This window comes from Chrysemys picta, chromosome 7 (assembly GCF_011386835.1).
Source record: "Chrysemys picta bellii isolate R12L10 chromosome 7, ASM1138683v2, whole genome shotgun sequence".
Classification (NCBI taxonomy): domain Eukaryota; kingdom Metazoa; phylum Chordata; order Testudines; family Emydidae; genus Chrysemys; species Chrysemys picta.
In genome coordinates, this window is record NC_088797.1 from 30706657 (window position 1) to 30732736 (window position 26080).

Consider the following 26080-nt stretch of genomic DNA (forward strand, 5'->3'; position numbering starts at 1 on the left):
GATTTAGAAGAAAGAGCACCCCCTACTGAGCCCCCCACCCTGCTCCCTGCAGCATATCGCCCCCTAGTGCTGCACTGGGGAACTGAGGTCAGCACTGACTTGGGGGGAGAGCACCCCTTACTGAGTCACTCTGAACACTTCACCTACCCCTGTACGTTCCCAAAATGCTGCTGCTCCTCCAAACAGCTTCTCACTGCCGGGGAGGAAAGGGGGACAGGTAAAACCTCCATGCCAGGAATATAACCAGGGGATTCAATTGCTCCGCCATAGGAAGCCTGATACAGACAGGGGACCTGTCCATAGCAGCCCTCCCCTGCCTGGGTTCAGAGAGTTCTACACAGGGGGGTCCCCATGCATCCAAGCATGGTGGGGATGGGGAAAGACTGACAGCCTCCATTCATTTCTAGCGCCGGGTTTGGGGTGACGGGGGAGCTGATAGATTAAATGTTGGTGGGCAGATTGGCTCTTGCTGGCATTAGGGGTAGACCCAGCTGGTAGATGGGCTCTCTGGATGTCTGACAGAGGGGTTAGGGTGATGGCAACCAGGACAGCCGGCCCATTCTCCGTCAGCAACCTGGGTCAGTGTCAGTCAGTCGCTGGTACTGCCCAAGATGGTGAGAATATGGAGTAACCCCACCACACTCAGTTCTGCTCACATGGGTGGGAATCAGGTGTCACTCTGTCTGGTTTGATTGTGCTCAGACGGGTGTAAATCAGGAGGCACTCTGGAAAAGGAAGTGCAGTTACACCCTAGGTAGATGAGTGGAGAACAGGAACCCTACATTAGCAAAAGGGGTCAGAAAAGTGAAGAGAAACTCTAATGGATGAGTTTTGGTGGAATGGGTATAAACAGCCCCCGCGCCCTGCCCCAGACGTGGCTGCATCTCAGTGTGGGGCCAGGGATCTCTGTGTAAACAGCTCCCACTCCAGAGGCAGCGACTTGTCAGCACAGGACAAGGCATCCCTATATAAACAGCCCCCTGACCCCACTCCACCGCATCTCAGCGCCAGACTTGTTATCGTTGAGCAGTTTGTAAAGCTCATCAGAGCCCAGGCCTCGTTAGAGGGGATCAGTCAAAGCTAGCCTCTCCCTTGCTGGGGTTGGAAACAGATAGATTTCCGCTTCTCATTCATGCCCTGGCAATTTGCTGATGGTTTAGCACCTGTTACCGGGGAGTTACCTTGGCAACGGGAGCATCGCATCAGACTCCTGTCACCTTGGAAACACCCCCTCTCACATTGAAAGCCTGTCTGGCTCCTGTAGTCAAGCCCGGAGCCCCATAGTGCCATGGCTATAACCAGGAGACCCAGAGAATGTCTGCAACAGCTGGGGCAGGGCAGTGGGGTCTAGTGGCTAGAGCGGGGGGGTGCTAGGGTTCTATCCTCAGCTCTGGGAGGGGAGCAGGATCTAATAGATTACAGCAGGAGGGGCTGGGAGTCAGAATGCCTGGGTTCTGTCCCCAGCCACCTCCCACTCTCTGTGCCTCCGTTTCCCCATCCGTCAGTGGGGAAAACCACTGACCTGCCTCCTTTGATTGGCATCTGTGTGACCCCCAGTGGAGGGGACCAGAGGCCATGGAAAGATTGTCATGGGGCAGTTATCACAGCTAGGTCCATGTGTACTTCCCCTGCCTTGGAAGGGGAAAGGGCTCCCTGCAGAGGATAATTGTCCTGAGTGCCCTGGAGGTGCAAAGGAGCATCTTTCCTCACTGCCAGCCCCGTCCTCCCCATCTTTATAGGAACGGGTAAACAGAGAACTCCTGTAATGCAAAGTGGCCCCAGAGCAGACATCAGCCAAACTGCCAAGTGCTAAGTGCCCATGATTAATTGGTTCGTGTTTGTAAAGCCTCTTGGAAATCTAAAGCACTCTGTGGTCTTGACCCCCCACCACACCGCAAGCCAGGCAGAGAACCCAGGTGTCCTGGCTCTCAGCCCTCCACTACCCACCTCAGGAATAGAACCCAGGAGTCTCAACTCCCAGGCCACTCTGCTGTCTAACCCACCAGACCCCCCCACTCCTCTCCCAGACCCAGGAGAGAACCCAGGAGTCCTGACTCCAACCCCCTGCTCTAACCCGCTAGAGCGAGACTCCCCACTCCTCTCCTCGAGCTGGGGAGAGAACCCAGGAGTCCTGACTCCTGTCCCCTCTCTCTGTTTCATTGGCTTTAAGACCTTCCCCCATGCGTACAAGGGGCCTGCCACAGCCATGTGCTCAGAAATCTCCATGCCATGCCTAGGGCTGTGTGTGATAACGTCTCTCTAGCCAGTCTCCTTTTAATAACTTGGGATCTCTCTGTCTCTTTGCAGCTAACAGCTCCCTGCTTGGAGGTGGTGGTGGTGAGTGTGAAATTTAAACCTTTGCGCTGGAGTTTTTTTGTTGGGAGGAACAAAAAAATCAATATTGAATTTCTTTGAATTACTGACACGTGTTGAAGTGTGAAGGGAGAGAGATTGAGAGCGCCCGTCTCTGGCGCTGCACTGAGACCCCGGGTTCCTCGGTTCAGCTCCTGACCGTGGACAAGTCTCTGCCCCACTCTGTGCCTCAGTTTCCCCTCCTGCTTTTGTCTGTTTACATAACGAGCTCTTTGGGGCAGGGACTGCCTCTGGCTGTGGGCTCCTCTGCACACAGTCTGTGTCCTGGTAGAACTCCGTCGGGTGTGAGGGGCAGGTTCTTTAGCAATCTAGTTATAGCAGCCCGAGATTGGATGCAGTTATACAGGTATAAAAATGCCTTAAACAGCCGTGTTGCCTAGTGGTTAGAGCCCTGGAGACACTGCAGGGCCGCCAAGAGCGGGTTCTGGCCCCGGTGAAAAAAAAATTTCGGGCCCCCCCCAGCAAGGGCGGACCAGCTAAACAGGGCCGACGAGGGTGGGGGAAGCTGGGTCTTGGGCCCCCTTTCGGACCGCTGGTCCTGGGTAATTTGTACCGGCTTCCCCCCCTCTCGTCGGCCCTGCCTCCCTGGGTAAAGCACTGGGAGATCTGCTGATGAAAGCTAGGGATTGTTGTTATACTAGCACAGCTTGCTGCCCTTCCCTTTCCTTATGAGCATAGCTAGATTGGGATAAAGCAAATTTGTCCCGATCTAACCACGTCCACACTAGGGGGACCCCTCACACCGCTTTAACTAGACTGGCAGAGTTAAAGCCACGCTTAAGTGTCTGTGCAGCGCCCAGCACAATGGGGGCCCTGACCTAGGGTGTGTATGGGGTGGGTGGAGGGACGGATTCCCATTCTAAACTTCACCATTCATAGCCGTTGAAGGCAGGACAAGCCGTAATGGGCTTGATCTGCAGCAAGGGAGTTAGGTCAGATGTGAGGCAGAACTTTCGGATTCTAAGGGTAGCACAGCTCTGGAATGGCCTTCCAGGAGAGCTTGGATTCCCCGTCACGGGAGGGTTTCAAGAACAGGCTGGACAAACACCTTTCAGGGATGGTGGAGGTTTATTTGCCCTGCCTCAGCACAGGGGGCCAGACTAGCTGACCTCTCCAGGTCCCTTCCAGCCCTACATTGCTCTGATTACATAAAAGTGGCTTAAAGAAAGAAGACCCGCTTAGCAGATCGCCCCCCCACACACACACACACAGTGCAACCTGCCCAGACCCAGGGCTCCCTCACCCAGGGCTCCCTCAAGTTTCTCTAGTCCACGGTCAGACTTGGCTTTGACATGGTGCCCGCAGAGTCCCTCTCTGCCAGGACATGAGTGAGAACGGGGTTCTGCTTGAGCAGAGACGGCTTGGCCATTCACGCCTGCCTGCACAGCAGCCAGAGTCCGCATGGAGGGGACTAGTGTGTTACATGCCCTGACACGTCACTTGATTTTCACAGGGATCCTTCACCCGGTGCTGAGATGCAGCTGCCTCTAGGGAGGGAACACGGGGGCTGCTTAACAGTACAGAGCAACACTACACAACAGCTTAGTGCAGGAAGAGAATAGCATTGTATCCAACTGAATGTGGTGGTGGGAATTTAAGGTGGGAGACTTGAATGTGACTCCAGGACTAACACTAGCTTTGCGAGTGCTCTCTCTGAGCCCCCCACCCCCTTTCCTGCAGCACAGCACCCCCTAGTGGGGGGCCTGAGGGCAGCGCTAACTGAGGGTCAGTGCTTGCTTCTGAGCCCCCAGCCCCGCTCGCTCCAGCACATTGCACCCTAGCACCACACTGGGCCGCTGGGATCAGCACTGCCCATGAGGAGAGGAGTGCCCCTTCCCGACCCCCCACACCACTGGGGCATCGAGGCTAGTGCTGACCCCAAGCTTAGAGCACCCCCACTGAGCCCTCTCCGCTCACCAGCACGAGGGCCCTGGGTCACCCAGCAAGCCCTGCTTAGCAGCCGTTTCACAAAGTCACAGCCCAAGGTGGTGGTGTTGGGAGCCTGAAGCAGAGAATGGAATGAAGGGGAAATTAATGACCCAGGAAAACAAACAACCCCCGCCCAGCCCTGCCCGCTCCGGGGCCTCCTCACTGCCAGCAGTAACGGCTCCCTTATTTATCCCTGACCTCAGAGATCCCATTTTATTTCTACTTTTAAAAGGCCTGGAGTTGTCACTCGATGATAAACGGTGCCGGGTGGGATTTATCCGCCACCCCATTAACATGTGACCTCTCCCATCGCAAATACTGCTGACAGCGGGTACAGCACTCAGCCTCCCGCCATGGCAGCAGGATGGGGGGGAAGAACCTGGCCTTTTGGATCGGCAAGGTTTGCAGAGGAGTTTGTTGTGATGCTTAAAGGAGTTCAGCGCTGACATTAAATGTAGACAGGTTTCAGAGTGGCAGCCGTGTTAGTCTGTATCAGCAAAAAGAACAGGAGTACTTGTGGCACCTTAGAGACTAACAAATTTATTTGAGCATAAGGGTAAAATTTTCAAAAGGACTTACATGATTTAGGAGCCTATATCTCATTTTCAAACATGACTTGTGTTGACCTTCAATGACTATTAAGGTACCCAACTCCCACGGCAATGAATGAGAATTAGGCACCTAAATACTTTTGAGGATTTGGGTCTCAATGCCTGAGCCACTTTTGAAAATTTGACCTTAAGTGACTTGTCCAAGGAGCCTGTGGTACAGCTAGAAATAGAACCCAGATGGCCTGAGCCCCAGGCCCACCCCTCAGACTCTCCAGCCTTGCCATTTATTGCTCTCTTGCGTTGACTAAGCAATAGCCAGAAGTATTCAGTCTGAGGGAATTTTTAAACCCTAATCAGCAAAATAGCAAAAGAACAAATCAATTTCTATATCTCCGAAAGGATGCAAGTAGATCTCCCAGTAAATGAGAAGTGACAGGGCTCGCTTAGACACATGGCGAGATTTATGCGAGCAAGGTGGGCTCTCTGACAACTCAGAAGGACTCCTGCCACTACCCAGAGCTAAATATAACTCGTATAAATTCCCCTGTCGGGACACATGTGTATCTGTGTGTGAGATCAGTAACACCTGGCCATGCAATCAGCCTGGATGTTAAATACAGGCCGGGATATTCAAAAAGATCCAGAGGGATTTAGGTGCTTTGACTAAAAATGTTGAGTGTCTAAGTGACTTAGGGGCCGCTGTCCTTTTTTCATAAATGACTCAGGCATGTAGAGGTAGAGCTGATGGGAAATTTTTGATAAAACGTTTTTGGCCAAATACGCCCATTTGTTGAAACTGTTCACGGTGCAGGAAAATTGGTCAAGATTTTGATTTTCCTCCCAATTCGGGGCAGGGGAAATTTTCAGACTCTCAAAATATTCAGAGAACAGGAAAACTGTTTTCCACTAAGTTCTGCTTCAGAGCTGAATTTGTGCAGTTAAGAGCCATTGGGTGTTAACTGGACTTAAGTTTCTTTTGAAAATAGGATTTAGGCCTCCAAGTCATTTAGATGCTTTGGACACTGGTATCCTTAGGCACCCAGGGGCCAGATTTACAAAGATAGGGAGTTGTCTTAAGATGCAGACAGGCACCCAGTGCAATTTTCCAAAGCCCCTAGGTACTAAGTCTTGTAATCATTGGGAGTTGGGTGCCTGCCCACCAAGTGTTGGCAGAGCCTTTGGAAGAATCTGGTTGTGTTCGTTTGGATGCCTAACAGGAGCTACGATCCGTGGGAAATCCAGCTTCAATTGGGGGCGTACGGCACTTGAAAATCTGGCCCTGTGCTTATTGTGCCTCAGTTTCCCCCTCTGCAAAAAGGGATAAAAGGCTATTTGTCAATTCAGATGATTAGTTCTTTGGGGCAGGGACTCTCTCGATGTGTGTCTGTGCAGTGGGGCCTTGGTAGAGTGACCAGACAGCAAATGTGAAAAATTGGGACGGGGGTGGGGGGTATTAGGAGCCTATATAAGAAAAAGACCCAAAAATCGGGACTGTCCCTATAAGATCTGGACATCTGGTCACCCTAGGCCTTGGTCTCGGTCACGGTCTGTGCAGCATCTGGCACAATGGGGCCCTTATCTCAGTCGGGGTCTGTGCAGCGCCTGGCACAATGGGGCCCTGATCTCGGACGGGGTCTGTGCAGCGCCTGGCACAATGGGGCCCTGATCTCGGACGGGATCTGTGCAGCGCCTGGCACAATGGGGACCCTGATCTCGGATGGGGTCTGTGCAGCGCCTGGCACAATGGGGACCCTGATCTCGGACGGAGTCTGTGCAGCGCCTGGCACGATGAGGGCTCTGATCTCGGTCAGGGACTGTGCAGCGCCTGGCACGATGAGGGCTCTGATCTCGGTCAGGGACTGTGCAGCACCTGGCACAATGAGGGCTCTGATCTGTGCTATCACAATACAGCTGGAGCTGGCCCCTTCCTGTCCATGTGGTGCTGAGAACACAGGAGCTGTGAGGGCTGTGTTGGAGCCCTCTCCCCATGTCATTCTGTTGTTCTGTCCATTAGTCCACTCTCGCAGGAGATTTATGGGGATTTTTTGTAAAACAGCAGAGTTCTGAGGTCCTGCATTTTAACACCAGGCTCAGATTTATGGCACTTAGTGGCGGGTGAGTGCATTAGAGGAAGGGACATGTCGTGTCCCCCCCCCCCCCCCCCCCCCCCCCCCCCCCCCCCCGCGCCTTGGCCTCTCTCTTTAATTTGATTGCAAAACAACTTTTAAGGGTGGAAAATAAAATCCAAGCGAAGGCACTTGATTGTTCTTCCCGACAAGGACATTTAGGAACGGAACACACCACGCTCGGCATTTGGGGCAAAATCCCTGTAGCAGAAATGCTCCAAGATTAGCTAGTAAATCAGCAGCACCCCATTGGAGTGACCGGGCCAGATCCACAGCTGGGGTAAATCTAGGGTGACGAGACAGCAAATGTGAAAAATTGGGACGGGGGTGGGGGATAATAGGAGCCTATATAAGAAAAAGACCCAAAAATCGGGACTGTCCCTATAAAATCGGGAATTCTGATCACCCTAGGTAAATCAGCCATAGCTCCATTGGAGTCAGTGGGCCAGATCCACGGGTGGTGTAAATCAACATTGCTCCATTAGTCACTAGGGCTGAATCCCCAGCTAGTGGGAATTGGTGTTGCTCCACTGGAGTCAATGGAACAACACTGATTTACACCAGTGAGGATCTGTCCCATTTCTTTCACGGGGAAAAGTCCCTGGGGACACTTTACCCCATAACTGCAGGATTTCCTGGCCCTGCCTCTGTAGCAGCTAGTGCTGCCTGCTGCTGGAGACGGGAGCCCCAGCTAGATGCCCCCTGGGCCGCTCCAGCCTGGCAATTCAATAGGGGATTTTGCAGTCCAGCCCCAGCAGCATCAGGAGCCCTAGCACAGAATGGAGTTCAGCGTCTGCCGTGGATCCGTCAGACCCATCCAGAGCAGGGATAAGCAAAGCTAGGTCCCGTCTCAGTGCGGCCTCGCTGGGCATTAGGGGAGAAGCCATGGAGCTGAAAGGAGGTGACATGACAAAGGAGCAAGCAGAGGCCGTGGGGCAGGAACCAGCAAATGGCTGGATTTTATGCAGGCCAGCGCTTCTGTTGAAAACCAAACAATAGGACCACATTGTGTCCCTGATCCACACACCCCGCTCGCCTCCCCCACCACGGGCAGCAGCCATAGAAAGAAAGAAAGCAAGAAAGAATCGCTTTTAACTCTTTGTCCCAGGCTCCATATAGATCGATTTGACTAAGATGTTTGCATTTCTTGTTCTTCCTGATACACACAGACGAACACACACACATCACAACATCTACGTACACAAAGAAACCCCTCACACCTAGACATCCCCACTGATACACAGTCATAGACACACATCTACACACTCCACGACGCATCTGTACACGCACAAACATACATCTGGACACACACACCGACACACACCGGCCACATCCAAATTCATACCCCCCCCCCGCAGACATGCAGACACACACAGAGCACACGTGCACACACATCCAGACACACCACCTGGACGCAGCTTCCATCCACACACACATCTCCCAGGGGGGCTCATTGATAACCGGCCCCCTCATGGGAGGGACAGACGGCTGCAGCTGCAGGTGGCACACCTGTGTTCTGGGCCTGAGAGGCTAGGGAAGAGATGACCATATACACACACCCTCCATCCACACACATCACACTCACGGCACAAGTTAAGCACATATATACGTACACAGCACAACATCTCTTGCACTCCTGACCCTGCCCTCCAACTGGCTCACTGCTGTACAGACCACCCACGCTGCTGCTGAGTTGCTGAGCCCACGTGTCTGCCAAGTCGCTTTCTAACCCTCCCGAGAAGGCCCATTTCTCTGTTTCAGTGTGTGTGTGTGTGCGTGCGTGCGCGCTCATGCATGCGTGCAGGAAGGAGGTTTTCTCAGGGCTGATTTTAAAGTGCATTTTATTTTCCTCCTGCCAGTGGGACTGGGAATCTATCTATCTATCTATCTATCTATCTATCTATCTATCTATCTATCTATCTATCTATCTATCTATCTATCCCCATACACACCCATCTATCTATCTATCTATCCCCATACACACCTATCTATCTATCTATCTATCTATCTATCTATCTATCTATCTATCTATCTATCTATCTATCCCCATACACACCCATCTATCTATCTATCTATCTATCTATCTATCTATCTATCTATCCCCATACACATCTATCTATCTATCTATCTATCTATCTATCTATCTATCTATCTATCTATCTATCTATCTATCTATCTATCTTTTCCTGCCTCCCAGCACCTTTTAGGCACCTTCTATGTGAAATCAATAGCAAATAGAGAGTCGAGTCCCTAGTGGGTTTCATGGAGTATCTGGTTCCTTCTCCCTTTTCTAAGTCAAAACTCTGATTCATAGAGTTTAAGGCCAGAAGGGCCTGTTAGATCATCCAGAATTTCACCCACTTCCCCCCATACTGAACCCAATATCTGGTGTTTGGCTAAAGCACCTTCCAGAAAGGCAGCCAGGCTGGATTTGAAGACCTCAGTGTTGGGGTTGGGGGAGTCAGGTTTGGGATTTAGAGCAGAAGAAGGGTCTGTGGTTAGGGTTTATTGGTACCAAGGTTGGTGGGTGTAGTAAGGCCTTTTCCAAAAGGGGGTCCAACGGCGTTCCCTCTAGACACTGGATTCTCCGGATCCCCTCCAGGAGTGTCTCTCTTAGCTGGATCCCCTAGATTCCCCCAACATGCTGGGCAAATGATCATGCATTGTGATTCCTGAGGTCTCTGGGGTGGAACCATCCCTTCTCTACAGCTCTCAGACCACTGCCTCTTTGATAGCGCTTTTCATCCACAGATCTTGAAGCACTTTCCAAAGCATCCTTATCCCCACTTTACAGATGGGGAAACTGAGGCACAGGGAGGGGAATTGATTTGTCCAAAGTCACCCAGCAGTGCCAGGAATTGAACCTGACTCTTAGGCCATTGTCCTGTCCACTAGGCCAAGCTACCCTCTCGCCTATAGCTCCTTATAGAGCATCTTTCATTGGGTGTCTTTTAAACGTCTAGCCCATGTGTGGATAATCGAGAATTCCTGCTCCATTGTTTCCCCCATGGGGCTTTGGGAGAGAGACTCCCAAAGTCTCTCTGCAAGGGAAGTCCTTCCATTCCTCAACTCCAGGGACAAGCTCTTAGCTTCAGAGGAACATTGGACAGCCATGGCATCCTCCCCCCGCAGATGATTCCAGAGAATCAGCTGTGGGAGGGACAGAGTTAAAATTACTTGGTTTCCCATATCCCTGTTTAGAGCTGAGTCACACCCATTTTGTTTCTTAGGAGGAAAAGATCAATTGTTCTAAAGATCCATTCAGTACAGGCTGTCTAGTGGCACTGACAGGAGAAACTGCCCATGGGGCGGAAGGATCTTCCTGATCCTCTATTAGAGAAGCCCTGAAGCATGAGAGTTGATTTGCCTTCTAAAAGCCATACTGCAGCTCTGCATTTAGATAACGACTCTAATCTCATCTCATGCTTCAGGGCTTTAGCTGGTTGCCCACAAGCATCCAGGAGGGAATTTCTCCCCTGAAGCACAGTCAGCCAGCTGTCTTCTGGGTTGGGTTGGTTTGTTTTTTTCACTTTCCTCTGAAGCATCAGGAATCGGCCACAGCTGGAGATGGGACACCAGGCAGGGTGGGCCAAGTTCTGAGCTGGTCCAGAGAATCCTCTCTCTAGCTGCCTGGCTGGTGAGTTTTGCAGAGATGATCAGGGTCCAGCTGATCATCAGATTTGGGGTCAGGAATTTCACCCAGGTCAGATTGGCAGGGACGTTGGGAGTTTTCACCTGTCTCTGCAGCATGGACGCAGGTCACCTTGGGGATCACATGGGCATGGCTCACCTCAGCGATTCCTTGCCAGTGCAGGGGCCTTGGGCATTGGTGGCTCCTCAGTCTCTCCTGTTCCCTGCCTCGGGCTCACAACTGGTTAGTCTCCTGAGGGCTGAAATGTTTTGATCTAACTGAAGTCTCTGGGCTGAGTCTAGGGGTAACTGGGTGACATTCTCTGGCTTGTGTTATACAAGGGGTTAGACTAAATAATCTAATGGTTCCATCTAGCCTTGAACTCTATGAAATCTCTTCTACCCCCATGTAAATAAAGCCCAATCCTTTTGTCAAGCCATGCTAAGGGATGGCTTCTTGTGGAGAGGAGTTCCTCAGGCTTTGCAGAGAAAAAGGAAAGGCAGCATTGTTATTATTTCACGTTTATATTATGATAGTGCATAGAGGCTCCCGAGCTGGGGCACTGGAGTCAAAGGGGAGAGCACTTTCCACTGCCCTGCTCTCTGCAGCATAGCATTCCACAGTGCCGCACTGGTTCTGTAGGGCCAGCAGTGACTGCCTGGGGAGAGCACCCCCTGTGCTGACCCCCTCATCTTATTCCCTGCAGCACAGAGACCCCTTCGCCCCCCAAGTCACCCCCCCACACTCTAAGCTTCCCCCTGAGCAGCAAACTACCCCACTTGAGCTCCCAGACCACAGCCCAGCTGGCTGGCACCGAAGGGCCTACCCTGTGCCAGGTTTGCCTCAGGCCCTGCTGGGCATTACTAGCAGCCAGTTCAGTGTGGAGGAGTCCAGAGCTCTCCCCCTTGACAGTCCAGCTATAAACTGCTTTTGTCCTGGGTCAATAAAGGAGCTGGGGGAGGTGGAAGAAAAGCCCTTTTTGTCTTTTGTGTGGGGAAGAAATAGAGTCAGGGGCTTTAAATCAGGAATTAAATCAACAAACACCTCCCCCCCCCCCCCCCCCCAGCGTCTCTCTTGTTTATTAGGCCTGACATGTTTACTCTGTGATAAGAAACAGCGCTTTCACCAAGAGATTTGTGTTCTATTTTTCAATTACCACTCGTCTCTCTCTGCCACTTTTGCACTAAAGGGATAATAAATGTATCGGAGCGTTTCAATTATTCATCTAAATCACGGACGCGCCGGGGCCGCTGCCTGCGCGCTTAGTGACAGATTAATTCAAGGCTGCTACTGGATGGGTTTTTTATGCACCCTCCTCTCCATCTTAGGGCCCAGGTAAAGTCTCCTCCCATCACACTGTTAAGCCAGCGCCACTCTCCTTACAAAGCGACAGTTGATCTCAGGGGACAGAGCTGACTGGCCTAGTGGCCTGGGGAACAGGACGCTTTGATTCTACTCCTGGTTCCTGGCTACACCCCATTCCTGCTCAATGCTTCTGTTTCCCCTTTGCCCCCTTTGTCTATTTATATTGGAAGTGCGTCAGGGCAGAGGCTGTCTCTCACTCTGTCTGTGAAGGACCTGGCACAGTGGGGCTCACAATCTCTGCTGGGGTCTTTGTGGCACAGTGGGGGCCCTGATCTCTGTGGGGTCTGTGCAGCACCTGGCACAATGGGGGGCTGGTTGTGGTTGGAAGTAGTGCAGCACCTGGCACAACAGGGGGCTAACGTTGGTTGCAGCCCCTACATGCCCTGTAATATAATTTAAATGATAAATAAAACAGACGTATGCCAATGGCAATTGGGACCTCATTGTACCGGGTGCTGTACAAATATCTAGCCATTAAATGTTCTCTGATGCCAAGAGTTTACAATCTGTACTGCACCGCCACACATACACACGCCTCTCAACCAAAATACACTGGGTTAGATCCTAATCTGGTGTAAATTAACTCTGATCATTTATACAGGCTGAGACCCTGGCCCAAATTCCAACAGTACCACTGCCTCTCCCCAATCAAAATCCATGAGGCAGGCCTCCAAAAAGCACAAGCCTAGCTTAAAAAATCATGAGTTTCTAAACCGTAATACAGTAAATGTCATTCTAATCCTGGATTCTGAACTCTGGGAAGGTCACATCCTCTTCAGGGCTTTCTCTAGAATCAGCAGAATTAGACCCTTACTCTTTTTGGTTCTTAGTCTGTGTGGCACCCGGGGGTCCTGCTCCACAACTGGAGTTCCTGGGCACTACTGCAATTGTTACTGCTACCCCTTTGGCCGAGCGGTTTGCCAGTATCCAGGGACTCGCTGGGCTGTTTCCATTAGGAGGAGAAATCAATGATGTGAGTTAGGTACATTCTTCTGTACAATCCTGTTTATTTAAAAATAATGTGCACATAGTCCTCTTTCCCTGAACGCAATGGAAACAAACACCAGCAGGCAGATTCTTTGCTCTGTGCAGAATGGGCTGGGAAACTGAATTTCTGTTCTACAATAATTTTTGAGTTTTGGAAAAAATTTCACCCCAAAAAGCCAAAAACTTGAACTAAAATCCCACAGTATTTCATTTTGAAAACAGCGAAACATGGGGTTTCCTAAATGAAGTGTGTGCCCCTGGAGCCCTGGTAGCTCCTGACCTGATTCTTGTCAGTTTCACGGCTGTCCACCACTGAATAGCAGCTGTGAAACTGTTTCAGCCAGCTGTTGCCAGAGCTTCCAGGGTCCCAGCTCCAGGTTGACTGCCTTGGAGTTGGGGACTTCAGGGCCTCCAGTCTCCTGGGCTAGTTGGCTCCCCAAGCTGCCTGACTGTCTGGCTCCCCAGGCATGGCAGGCTGCCCTGGAGCCAGTACCCATAGAAGCCCAGGGATCCTGCCCCCAAGGCAGTCCTTCCAGCGGGCTGCCAAGGAGCCAGGTGGGTGAGCTGGCCAGAAACCAGGCAAGTTTTTAAACCTGCGTGTGTTCCCTCAGAAGATCTGTCTTTTCCACAAAATGTTTTTTTTCCTCTGCTCCCTCTCAGAGCCACACTCACAATTGCTTCTCCTGCTCTCTGCTGGCTTTCTGCCTCTCTGCCACACACACATCTTGCCGAACCATCCCTTAGCCCCTGTAACCAGTCTGAGACCATGCCTACCCTATGGCTGCTACAACAGCACAGCTATGGCGCTGCAGCTATGCCGCTGAAGTGCCGCAGTGTAGATGCTTCCAAAAGATACGGAACGGGTTTTTCCGTCAATGTTGGTAATCCACCTCCATGAGCTGTGGTAGCTAGATTGACAGAAGAATTCTTCCATCACTTAGCCACATCTAAACTGGGGGTTAGGTTAGCAACTACAGTGCTCCGGAGTGTGAATTTTTCACACCCCTAAGTGCTGTAGCTATGTTGAACTAACTTTTCAGTGTAGACCAGGCCTAATTCTCCTTATGTTAGTTCTTGCTCAGACTTTGCCATTTGGCCTTGGCCAGTGGCTTCCAGCTATCACTACATAAAAAAAGCTTAATTGCTCCTTCCATGTAGCCCAGAAGAAGGGTGCTTGGTATTGGCTTAAACCAGGTCCATGATTGTCTATAGAGAAAAGACCTGATTAACATTATTGAGTATTTATTTATTAATCACTGAGATTCTCATGTAATTCTGGCTGCCGGGGGCGAGGGGGAATTCACAGCAGCTGGCAATTCAGAATCCATGTTATGGGCAACCATCCACTGAGTGTAGCAAGCCTCTGCCAATCCCACCAGCCTGGAGGGGCAGAGCTGCAGGGATGGGGACATGTTTGCTGAGTTTTATGGGATTATCCCGGGGTTTAAATATTTATTTAGGCAGCAGCTTTTCCCCTTTTTTCATAACTGGAGCTTCCCTTGATCCCTCTCACTCTGGTGGCGCGGGAGCCCTATCTCTCAATCAGCAGTAAACCCGCTTATGCCATTATTGGTTTCGCAATGGATTTGAAAATCATTCGGCTTGGATTAGCATGGACAGCAACAGGGCTCAACTTTTGTGGAGCCTGATTAATAAACAACACAGGAACCTTGGGAGCTAATCCTTTAGCTACCCGGGGAGGGGGAGTCGAGATTGCTTGTGGCCTGCCTCTTTCATGCAACCCCCCACAGTCCCTGCATCACTGCAGGAGCGTCTATGTAACCTGCCACCGGTGCTGCTTCACTCAGTAATCCAGGGGGCGTTTTACTTAGCACTGATCCCCACAGTGTAGTGGGGAGGCCAGTAATTCATTTGGTCACTTTTAAGTTAATAATTTTGGTTAGGAGGCAGTGCAGCTGATTGGATGGAGCACTGGAGTGGGACTCCGGACACCTGGGTTCTATTCTTGGAGCTGCCACTGGCCTGCTGGGTGACCTGGGCCATGTCACGTCACCGCTCTGTGCCTTGGTTTCTCCAGCTGTAAAATGGGGATAAGGATATTTATGGGCTTTGAGGTCTACGATGGAAAGGGCTGTAGAAGAACTCGGGATTAGTATCATTACTGGGACCTCTATGCTGTCATAGATTACATTGCTTGGATGTCGGGATCCCAGGGACAGGGATGTTTGGGATCCATTCTGGGGTCACCCCACTGTTGTGCAAAGGCAAGGGTGAAAGACAGACTTATTTCAGCGCCAGCTTAATTCTCTGTCATCTTGTCCTTTGTGCTGCCGTTTATGCCAGTGTAAAAAGGACAAGAACTACATCCAGTCAGAAGGAAGCAGTGTCTGATATTATTATTGCAACAGCACATGAGATAAGGGTCCCCTTGTGCTAGGCGCTGCACAGACCCCGACCAAGATCAGGGCCCCCTTGTGCCAGGCGCTGCACAGACACCGACCGAGATCAGGGCCTGATTTTGCTGGGCGCTGCACAGACCCCAGCTGAGATCAGGGTCCTTATTGCGCTGGTTCTGCACAGACTCTGACTGAGATGGGGCCCTGCTGGGCTGGGCACTGCACAGACACACAACGAGAGACAGTCCCGGCCTGAAGAGCTCACTCACCATCTAACTAGACAAAGCATAGGGGGAATCAGTCACAACGAGGGGAAGGGCCTCGCCTGAGGTCATGTAGGAGAGGCAGGAATAGAACCCTGGATCCCAGCCCAGTGCCCTAATGTTTGACTGCGCTGCCTGCATGCTTTGTCCTGCTGTAAATGATAGGCCAGAGAAGCTCAGCCCAGCCCCATCACTATGTTCGGAGTCCTACATGTTCCCCACCCACCACCGGAAGCCCCTAAGCATGGGTGGAATTTTCTCTCTTCAGGTGGGGGGGGGCGTTGGATGGGTAAGTTTCAAACTGCTCTGAGGGTCTGATGGTGAGTCAGGCCTCCTAGATTTTGTGCCCTGCTGCAGGAGGGGAGTGGGGTCTAGTGGTTAAAGCAGGGTCCCACACATCAACACAGCTATTTTCACAGCCCCACAGCCCCACAAGTCTGAGTCAGCTGATACAGATCAGCCGCAGGTGTCTAACTGCTGTGTAGATGTACCCGTAGGTTCTATCCCCCGCTATGGGAGTGGGTTGGAGGTTGGGAGCCAGGACTCCTGGGTTCTAGCCCCAGCTCTGGGGAAGGAGTGGGGGTCTAGTGGTTAGAGCAGCAAATTGCAAGTTAGAATTCCGGTGGGAAATCCTTCCAGCGTTGCTTGTGCTGGGAGTCACTTCCCCCTGCACCGAGCCAGCCTCAGTGACCCTCCCAGGGGCCAGCGGATCTTAGCATTGCCCCCTCAGCCCAATCCACGGCATACTCCCGCCCCTCCATTGCAAGACATGAGGGCTAAGTTCAGCTCAGCCAGGGGTTGCTCTGACTAGCCCAGGTTCCTGCCTCCAGCAGCTCTGGACTGTAATGAATGAGCCTGTCTGTGTGTGGCGGGAGTTGGGGCCGGACGGCTGGCATGGGGCTGTCACAGAGCTGGGATCAAGGCAACGAGCGTGAGTGATGAATGGCGCCTCCTGTGTATATAATGGACGCTCAGTGCTTTCAAATGTCCATTGAGAGGAGAGATGGCTCCCCATAATGAACTGGGAATAGCAGATTTGAAACAGCTGCTGATCCGTCTTCCCTGCCCGCTCTCCCGTGTGCTCTGCGTGTTTGTGCAGGGGCGTGACGGAAGAGAGCCGCTGTGGTCAGAAGGGAGAGTCAGGACACCTGGGTTCCATCCCCAGCTCTGGGAGGGGAGCGGGGAATAGTGGGTTAGAGCAGAGAGGGCCAGGAGTCAGGACACCTGGGTTCCATCCCCAGCTATGGGAGGGGGTGTGGTTAGAGCAGGACTCCTGGTTTCCATTTTTCTCCCACTGGCTGGCTGGCTGTGTGTCCTTAGGCAAGTTGCCGCTGTCTTTGGCTGCCCCCTGAGTGGGGAACCCTGCAGTGTTGCCCATTCTAGGCCGGTGTGTCTGAGCCCTGCCGGAACCAATGGGAGGGTTTGAGAGGGAGCCATGGGGCTGTTATTGCAGCTCGCACAGAGCAAAGCAAGGAGAGTTGGGGACGGGTACAAAGACGCGTTCTCTAGTGTCGCCACCCCTCCCCCCACCTTGGGCCAAGCCAGTCTCAGCATCATCCCCACCCATCCAGGCCCAGCTAGCGAGAGACCCCCCCCAGCCGGTCTCCCGTGTTGCCCGCTAGGCGAAGCTTGGCATGAGTGCTTATGGGGAGGCCGGGAGGCTAGGCCAGTCAGGGCTCTGTAGCCCCGCTCCTGCCCAGCAGGTTATTGATTTGTCAGGGCAGGCAGGCGGGATTTTGCTGGGTTGGCTGGCGGGATGATTCATGGCCTGCAAACTGTGAGCCCTGCACTTAGGAGCCATTTCCTTAACTAAACAAACAAAAGCGGGGGAAGGAGGGGGGAGCTTTACTGGCCAAATTGATGGGGCTGTGGCTGGAGCCTGCAGGCTCCAGCTCCCCCTTCCATTAGCTGGTATGCTCTCTGCTTGCCAGCTGGGTGGCCGGATGGGGTGATGGAGCTCAGGGCTTTGCATTTAACTCTGCTGAGTAGGGTGACCAGGTGTCCCGATTTTATAGGGACAGTCCCAATTTTTGGGTCTTTTTCTTATATAGGCTCCTATTACCCCCCACACCCCCGTCCCAATTTTTCACACTTGCTGTCTTGTCATCCTCCTGCTGAGTGACACCCCAGGGCTGCCGGCCCAGGTGGGCTCCTTTGAGTCACTACCACTAGGGCTTCTCGTTCCTCGGGGGTGGGGAGAGAGGGGATGTGGGGGGCAGGTTTCTTCGCTCTTTGGAGCCAGAGAAATGGGAGGGTTTGGTTGTTGGCTTGTGGCGGAGTGTGTTTGGGGGAGGGGAGGAGTGTGTATGTGGTTGAATGGAGGAGTGTGTAGCGGGGGGTGTGTGTGGAGTGAGCATGTGTGGATGTGTCATGCTCCCATCAAATTCACTATGACTGAGTTATCTGTATGAGTGTGCCCACGTGCCTAGAAGGAGGAATGTGGGGCTGTGAGCATGTGTGGGTGCCTGCACACTTGTGAGTGTGTGTGCATGCACCCTTTGTGTGAGTGTATGTGCTCCTGAAGATGTATGTGCAGTATACACACATTTTGTATGTGCTCATTTGTACATGTGTGTGAATGCGTATGTGTGCATCTGAGCATATATGGGTTTATGCACCCTTTGAGGTGTGTGTGTGTGTGTGTGTGTGTGTGTGTGTGTGTGTGTGTGTGTGTGTTCACTTGCACATGTGCTCTGCTGGGCATGTGAGTAAAGATGTGCATGAGTGTATGTGCACATGGCATGTGTGCAAATTAGCACACTTGAGTAGAGCTGGCAGTGTGTGCACAAGTATGCGTGTGACATGCAAGTGTCAGTGTGTATTCCATACCTGTGTGCATGGGTGTGAGTGGCAGTGCAACGTAGTGACTTGGGTGCCAGTCAGAGACTCGGGACACCGGGGTTCAGTTCTTAGCTCTGTCACTGACAAGTGACCGTGTGCAGGTCCTTTCCCCTCGCTGTACCTTGGGCCGGTCTGCAAGGGGAGCTCACCTCTCAGTGGTGTGAACAATCCCCCGACAGCCTAACCCCCGGTGTCGTCAGCACTAGGTCGCTGTGCTACCGCCTCTCAGAGAGGTGGATTTCCTTCAGAGACCGGAGAACCCCTCCCATCGGTGTACATAGCGTCCACACTGCTGGAGCTGGGGCCACTGAAGGGGAGACTTACCCTTTGTTTCCCCTCCCATCCTTTGTCTGGCTAGATGGGCAGTTCTTTAGGGCTGGGACCCTGTGTCTGTTCAGCACCTGGCAGAATGGAGCCCTGATCTCAGCTGAGGTCTGGGCAGCACCCGGCACAATGGGGCCCCGACCTCGGTTGATGCTATGGTAACACACAGAGCATCAGGTGAAGTGGAGAGCAGGCTGGATTACTCAGCCCTGCTAATAAATAACCCCCCAGCTCCCAGCCTATCCCCATCCCAGTCGTAAGGAATTTTAAACGTTTGCATCTTTTTGACGGCTCCGGCGGGACCGATTTCATAAAAGGCATGTTAGCAATCGGTTAGGAAATATTTAGGGTCTTGTAATATTCATGAAGGGGAGATTAAATATTGAAATTTATGCCATAATAAAATAAAATTTAAAATCAAGGGGGGAAGATGTTGCTTTATGCTAAACAAATGAGCAAACATCCCGCCCATTAATAATTTACTTAAGGGGAAAAAAAATACCCAGATAATCTCGGCAGCCCCCACCTGTCTGGCACGAAGGCTGGGGAAGCATCAGTGCCATGGTTAGCGTGGGAGCATTGATCTCCAGCTGGTGGGACTCAGCCAGAGCTCTGGTGGAGTCACTGGGGCCAGATCCCCAGTGGAATCAGTTCCGTTGAACTCACCATGTTTGCACTGTCAGAGGATCTAGCTGTGACACTTTTGTGCAGCATGTGACGGGGTGGACTGGTCTGGGAAGCCCTTGGACAGCCCCAGCCCTGTGGTGAGAATGTCTTTCTAACACCTTCGCAGGGAAACAGCCCTGCCATCTTCAGAAAACACATAGCGTCATTCCCCCCTTTGGAAGGGGAATGAATAATTTGGAGAGGATGGGTTGTGATCACTGGCCTGCCACAGACAGGACTGATCCTCCTCCCACCCTGATGTAAATCAGGAGTCACTCGATTCTCCTCTCACTACAGTGTGAAGGAGGAGTCATACTTCGGGGCCTGATGCTCCCTTCTCACCGATGGTGTAAATCAGGAGCGATGCTGCTGATGGCAGTGCTGTCGCCCTGGATTTACACCAGCATCCACAAGCGCAGAATCCAGCCCCTCTGGTGTTTGCTCGGCAGCCCCAGGAGCCTCCGTTCTGTGGCACTAATACAAATGCTGTGTTTACCTCCAGCTTTTAATAGCATCTGGAAATGAGCTCTCTGCAGGCAGGGGGCCTGCCTGGGTGGGTTTGTAAATTCCAGCTTTGCAATTCGGTTTGGATTCCATGGCAAGGCAGGCCCATGTACACGCACACTTACGCACACACGCACACTCACACTCACACGCACACGCACACCACTCCTTCCAATTCCACCCCAGAGATCCTGGCCAAAAAACAGGGTACAGTTCACCCCTGTGCAAAATGGACTATGCACTATTTAATATACACTTAAGCCTTTAGGACTTCTGGATTCTTTTCCCAGCTATAGAACCCAGGAGTCCTGGCTCCCAGCCCCCCTGCTCTAACCACTAGTCCCCACTCCTCCACATTCCTAAACTGCAGCCCCTCTAAGCCCAGCCGGCATTCTGCTTCACGGCTCAATCCGTTAAGAGTTGCCAGTTCCTGAGTTGATCTTTAAATCCTAGGATCAAGGGGGGGTGATAAAATCCGAATTGCTCCTCCCCCGCCCCATGAGGCCAATTGACCTCGTGGCACGTTCCATTGTCCTGCTGCCATTGAGGTTTGGCGCAGGGAAGCACTCCAGCAAAGTGGTGCCTTGTGAAGCAGTCCCTGCACACCCTGCGGCTGCCCTATGGCTCTGTCCCTCGCGAGACATCGCAGAGCCAGAACTAGCTTGAAGTGCTGAGAATCTCCACTCCAGCTCCCAGTTCTTCTCCCTGCCTGTGAAATCAGCTCTCAGCTCTCCCAGTCCACTGGCTGCAGAGGACTTTGCTGTGCTGGTTCTAGGCCTGAGTCGCTCTAATGCTTGTAGGCCAAAGTGGCTGCAGTTGTTCAAGGCCTAAGAGCTGGTCTACACTGGAAACGCACCTGGGCACAGCTACGTCTCATGGCTGTAAATAATCCTCGCCCCCCGAGAGACAGAGCTCTGCTGGCCTAACTCTGCAGTCCTAGGTCGATTGGAGAATTCTTGTGCCACCCTAGCTACTGCCTCTTGGAGAGGTGCATTACCTGCAGCGCCGGGCAAACCCCATTGCTCTCTCAGTGCTAGGCCTGACTTGCTTTAGTGGTTTTAGGCTAGACTTACATCATGTTTCTAGGCCTGAGTTCTAAGCCGCAGCTGCACTAGCGGTTCTAGCCTAGGGTTACCATATTTTGTGCCTCCCAAAGGAGGACACTCCACGGGGCCCCGGCCCCGCCCCCAGCCCCGCCCCCTCCCCAAATCCACCCCTCCCCAAAGTCTCCGCCCCCTCCCCTGCTTCCCGCGAACATTTAAGTCACGGGAAGCCTGAAGCAGGTAAGCAGGTAAGGGGGAGTGTGGGGGGAGGAGGCGCGGCCCAGGCTGGCCCCGGCCCTGGGGTGCCGGCCCCGGGCCCGGCCCCCGGCCGACCACCCCCGGCCCGCCCAGCACTGCGGTCCCCGGCCCGGCCCCCGGGCCCCCGGCCGAGCACCCCCGGCACTGCACCGCCGGTCCCCAGCCCAGCCCCCGGCACCGCCGGCCCGTCCCCCGAGCCCCCGGCCCGGCCTGGCATCTAGTCCAACCCCTTGCTCAAAGTAGGACCAATCCCCAATTAAATCATCCCAGCCAGGGCTTTGTCAAGCCGGGCTTAAAAATCTCTAAGGAAGGAGATTCCACCACCTCCCTAGGTAACCTATTCCAGTGCTTCACCACCCTCCTAGTGAAAAAGTTTTTCCTAATATCCAACCTAAACCTCCCCCACTGCAACTTGAGACCATTACTCCTTGTTCTGTCATCTGGTACCACTGAGAACAGTCTAGTCCATCCTCTTTGGAGCCCCCTTTCAGGTAGTTGAAAGCAGCTATCAAATCCCCCTCATTCTTCTCTTCTGCAGACTAAACAATCCCAGTTCCCTCAGCCTCTCCTCCTAAGTCACGTGCTCCAGCCCCCTAATCATTTTTGTTGCCTTCTGCTGGACTCTTTCTATTTTTTCCACATCCTTCTTGTAGTGTGGGGCCCAAAACTGGACACAGTACTCCAAATGAGGCCTCACCAATGTCGAATAGCGGGGAATGATCACGTCCCTCGATCTGCTGGCAATGCTCCTACTTATACAGCCCAAAATGCCGATAGCCTTCTTGGCAACAAGGGCACACTGTTGACTCATATCCAGCTTCTTGTCCACTGTAACCCCAGGTCCTTTTCTGCAGAACTGCTGCCTAGCCAGTCACTCCCTAGTCTGTAGCAGTGCATAGGATTCTTCTATCCTAAGTGCAGGACTCTGCACTTGTCCTTGTTGAAACTCAGAGTCCAGCTCCTAGCATCCCACTGCCTCCAGCCCTTCACACCCTCTCACGCTTACTCACACCCCCCCCAGTCTGCTCACCCCTCGTTCACGCCCCTTCCACGCACTGACACCCCAGCCCTGTCACTGACAGCCCCTTGCACTCAGCTCCACCCCTCACACACTCTCACTCCTGCCCCCTGTTAGCTCCGCACCTCACTGCTCATCTTCCCCTCCTCCTTATGGACAGGCTGCGTGTGTGTGGGGGGGGTGTTTTCCCAGCTGCCCTGAAGCAGATGGAGCTTTGGGATTAGAGACAGAGCTGGGGCAGATGGCACAGGGCCTGGGGTTGTGCCGCACCCCAGGAGCAGCAGCATGGAGCCCCTGTCCCAGCATTGGGATTTGCCAGCAGCCTGACTGAGAAGGTGCAAGGGGCAGTGGGCCACCAGCTGCATGGCTGTAATGTGCTCAGCTGGCCCTGGTTGTCTGGTTGCTGCTTAGCACATTGGTGCAGCTCCTCTGGGGACACTGGTGGGCTACAGAGGGTGGGGGGTTGGGAGTCAGGACTCCTGCAGCCCTATGGCCTTAGATGCTGCATAGCCCGAATACTAGCCCTCTGCACACTGATGAATTTCATTCTCAGTCAAGGGCCTTAGTCAGTCCCCATTACTAGCGTCAGTTAGGCCAGATCTCCAATGGGTGTAAATCAGGCTTGGTCCATTAGAATGAACAGAGCTCTCCCAATGTACACTGTCTGCAGATCCAGCCTGATTGGCTTGGGAACTGGAGCAGCACCTTCTAACCTCACCCAAACCTCCAGCCGCTTTACACAGCACTAGTCCCCTGATCAGCGCCGGCAGGTGTGAAACCACAAGAGCAACCCAGACCTAGGACCACGAGAACAGCTCAGGCCTAGAGCCCAGAGCAGATGGTATCTACAACTATTATCCTAGCTCCAGTCTAGTACCACAATAGCAACTTAGGTCTAGAACCACCCTAGGAGTCTGAGTCTGGAACTGCTTTAGGTGTGTAGGTCTGCTATAGGTCTAGAACAGCAATAGGAGTCAAGATCTGAGTATAGGTCTAGCCCTGACGGTGGCCATTATCGAGAACCATCATATGGCTGTGTAACTACTATTGGAGCCAGGATCTAGAACAGTCACTGGAGTCTAGGTCTGAATTACCATACAAAACTGGATGTAGAACCACCATAGGATCAATGGGCTAGAACCATCAGCAGCCATTAACTAAAGCAGCTTTAAGAACATCAGTCTATAACATCATATGACTAATTCGAGAACCATGATAGCTGTGGTTATCTAGAACAACAGACATTGATCTAGAACCACTATGTGGTCATGGATTGTGGAACCACCAAATATATCATCAAGAACCACTTAAACCTGGGGGTAGCACGCCATCTCATGAATCTGGAACCACCATGGAGGCAAGGATCTTGAACCACAATAGGAACATGGCTCTAGAACAACCAGAAGTCAAACTGCAAGCTCAGCAGGCGCAAGTATTTAGAGCCATCATAGAGGCTAGGATCTAGAACCACAAGAGCATCTTGGGGCTAAATTGTGTTCAAGACAGATGGAGCCATGGATGGGAGCAGAGCCAGGGAATCAGTTGTAGCCAGGTGTTGCCAGTGAACCCTTCTGAGACACTGTTTGCAGCTAGTGGAGCAGGGCCTGGGCCCGGTGCAGGGAGCTGGCTCGCTGCTGACTAAGACACTGGTGTGATCAGCGTTGGCAGCAGGACACGCTGGAGGACGCAGGGAGAATCAATCGTGAATTTATTTGGCATTTATGGGCCTCTTTGTTCTGTCACAGTGTGGACTGCAGAGCACACAGGGCGGGGGTGGGATTGGGGCAGGCTATGGGGATGAGGAAGCTGTGCTATTGGGGGGGTGCAAGGAAGGGGGCTGTACTGTTGGGGGGGTGCTTGGAGAGGGTTCTGCTAGAACCCAGGCATCCTGGATCCAGCCCTGCCCCCTCACCACTTGACTGCCCTGCTCCTGCTGAGAGCTGTGAGCCGTATGGGGCATGGGGTTGTTTTCCCAGTCTCCCCCAACCCCCCGGGAGCCCTGGCCTACAGGTAAACAAGCTCTAATTAAAGTCTGGCTCAGATAATGAGTCCCCAGATGGGCTGGGCTAACAAGCACGGGGTATTTGGGGGGATTAGAGTGAGGTCCAACATGCCCAGGAAGCCCCGGAGTGGGGGTGGGCTGCAGCCCCAGGCTGGATCCCCACTTCCCTGCCATTCGCACTCCCCCCCTTTTATCTCACATCTTCACTCCCTCCCCTTTGCACTCTCTCACTCTCTTGCTCAGCTTTCCTTCCTTTCTCCTCCTCCCTCGCTGCCCCGGCCTGTCTCCCACACAGGGCCGGCTCTAGCGTTTTTGCCAACCCAAGCAGCAACAAAAAAAAAAAAAAGCTGCGATCGCGATCGGTGGCAATTCGGTGGCAGGTCCTTTGCTCCGAGAGGGAGCGATGGCCCCTCCACCGAATTGCCACCGAACGGCCGGACGTGCCGCCACCCTCTTCATTGGCCACCCCAGGCACCTGCTTGCTATGCTGGTGCCTGGAGCCGGCCCTGCTCCCACACAGCAACATCGGCTGGAGCAGCATCCTGCCCTCTCTCCCTTATATCGCCTGGGTGCCCCCTCTCCGGCAAGCCCTGCTGCCCATTCCGTGCCCCCGTGCCACACCCGGCCCTGCCACGCCTCCTGCTGGAGGAGAGGTGAACTGCAGAGATGGGACACAGATTACCTGCTCCCTAAGGTGCTTTAGGGGAGCCCAGAGCCGCTCGCTGCAGGAGACATCCCTGGGGCAGAGTGGACAGCCTCATCGTCGTGGCCCCTTCATACCCCCAGCCTCTCTGCTAGGCCAGGGAACCAAACTGAGACCCAGCAAACTCAGTCCATGGAACAGGAGACGTGTTGATATTTGCTATGAGCACCATCCAGGGAATGTTTATCAGGACTCCTGGGTTCTCTCCCCAGCTCTGGGAGAGGAGATTAGTGATTTATAGCAGACTAGGGTGGGAGTCAGGATTCCTGGTTTCTATCCCCAATGGGGGAGGGAGGTCTAGTGGATTCGAGCAGGGCAGGGCTGGGAGTCAGGACTCCTGGGTTCTATCCCTGGGTCTGGGAGGGGAGTGGTGTCTAATGGTCAGTGCAGGGGGGCGGCTGGGAGGGTGATATCCCTGGCTTTGGGACTGCAGTGGGATCTTTCCCTTCCTGGAATATCAAAAACGCCAAATCTCAGCCCAGCCCCCTTCCCCAGTCAGCTCTACACTGCCACTGACATAGGAATGGCGCTGCAGTGAGGAGCCCATTTACACCTCGAGATTGGTGAGACATAGGCCCAGAGGGATGGAAAGGGACCACGGGGCTCATGGGCCCAGCAGAGCAAGGAGGGGCTGTCTCTCCCAGCCCCAGGACAGGCTGGCTCCTGTGGGGACAGCTGCCAGGGGTACTCAGATAGGAATGCCCCCAGCCCTACACTAGCCCAGCCAGCCCTGTTCACGGATCACAAAGCACAATCATTATACATTGAGATCTAGAACTCCTGGGTTCCATGCTCAGCTCCGGGAGGGGAGTGGGGTCTAATGGGTTAGAACAGGGGGCTGGGAATCAGTCTAGTGCTTAGAGCTGGGGGGCTGGGAGCCAGGACTATCTATTGCCACCCGGGGAGGGAAGTGGGACACAGACAGCCCCTGTAGTGTTATAATGCTTCTGTGATGTGGCCAGCACGCAGTCTCTCATGCAAACACCCCCCTCTGTGGATTTCCAGTCCCCTGTGTCTGGTGATCCCCCCCCCCCCCCCCGCCCCCCGCCCCCCGCACAGCTCATCATGCCTCAGGATCCCGGGGCTGCATTATTTATGGACTATTATTACTATCTATTATTTAGCTCCCTTACATAACC

General features: G+C 53.1%; 1 protein-coding gene across 2 annotated transcripts in view; it reads left to right on the plus strand.

Moving 5' to 3' along the window:
• Positions 1–26080, plus strand: part of MACROD1 (mono-ADP ribosylhydrolase 1) — a 200523-nt gene that overhangs the window by 148932 nt on the left and 25511 nt on the right. The window contains exon 4 of one of the 2 annotated variants that reach the window (XM_008179657.4): positions 2308–2337. The exons of the other annotated variant lie outside the window; for it this stretch is intronic. Coding sequence (XP_008177879.1) covers positions 2308–2337 — 30 coding nt within the window. The remainder of the gene's footprint in view (positions 1–2307; positions 2338–26080) is intronic. 2 annotated transcript variants of the gene reach the window in all.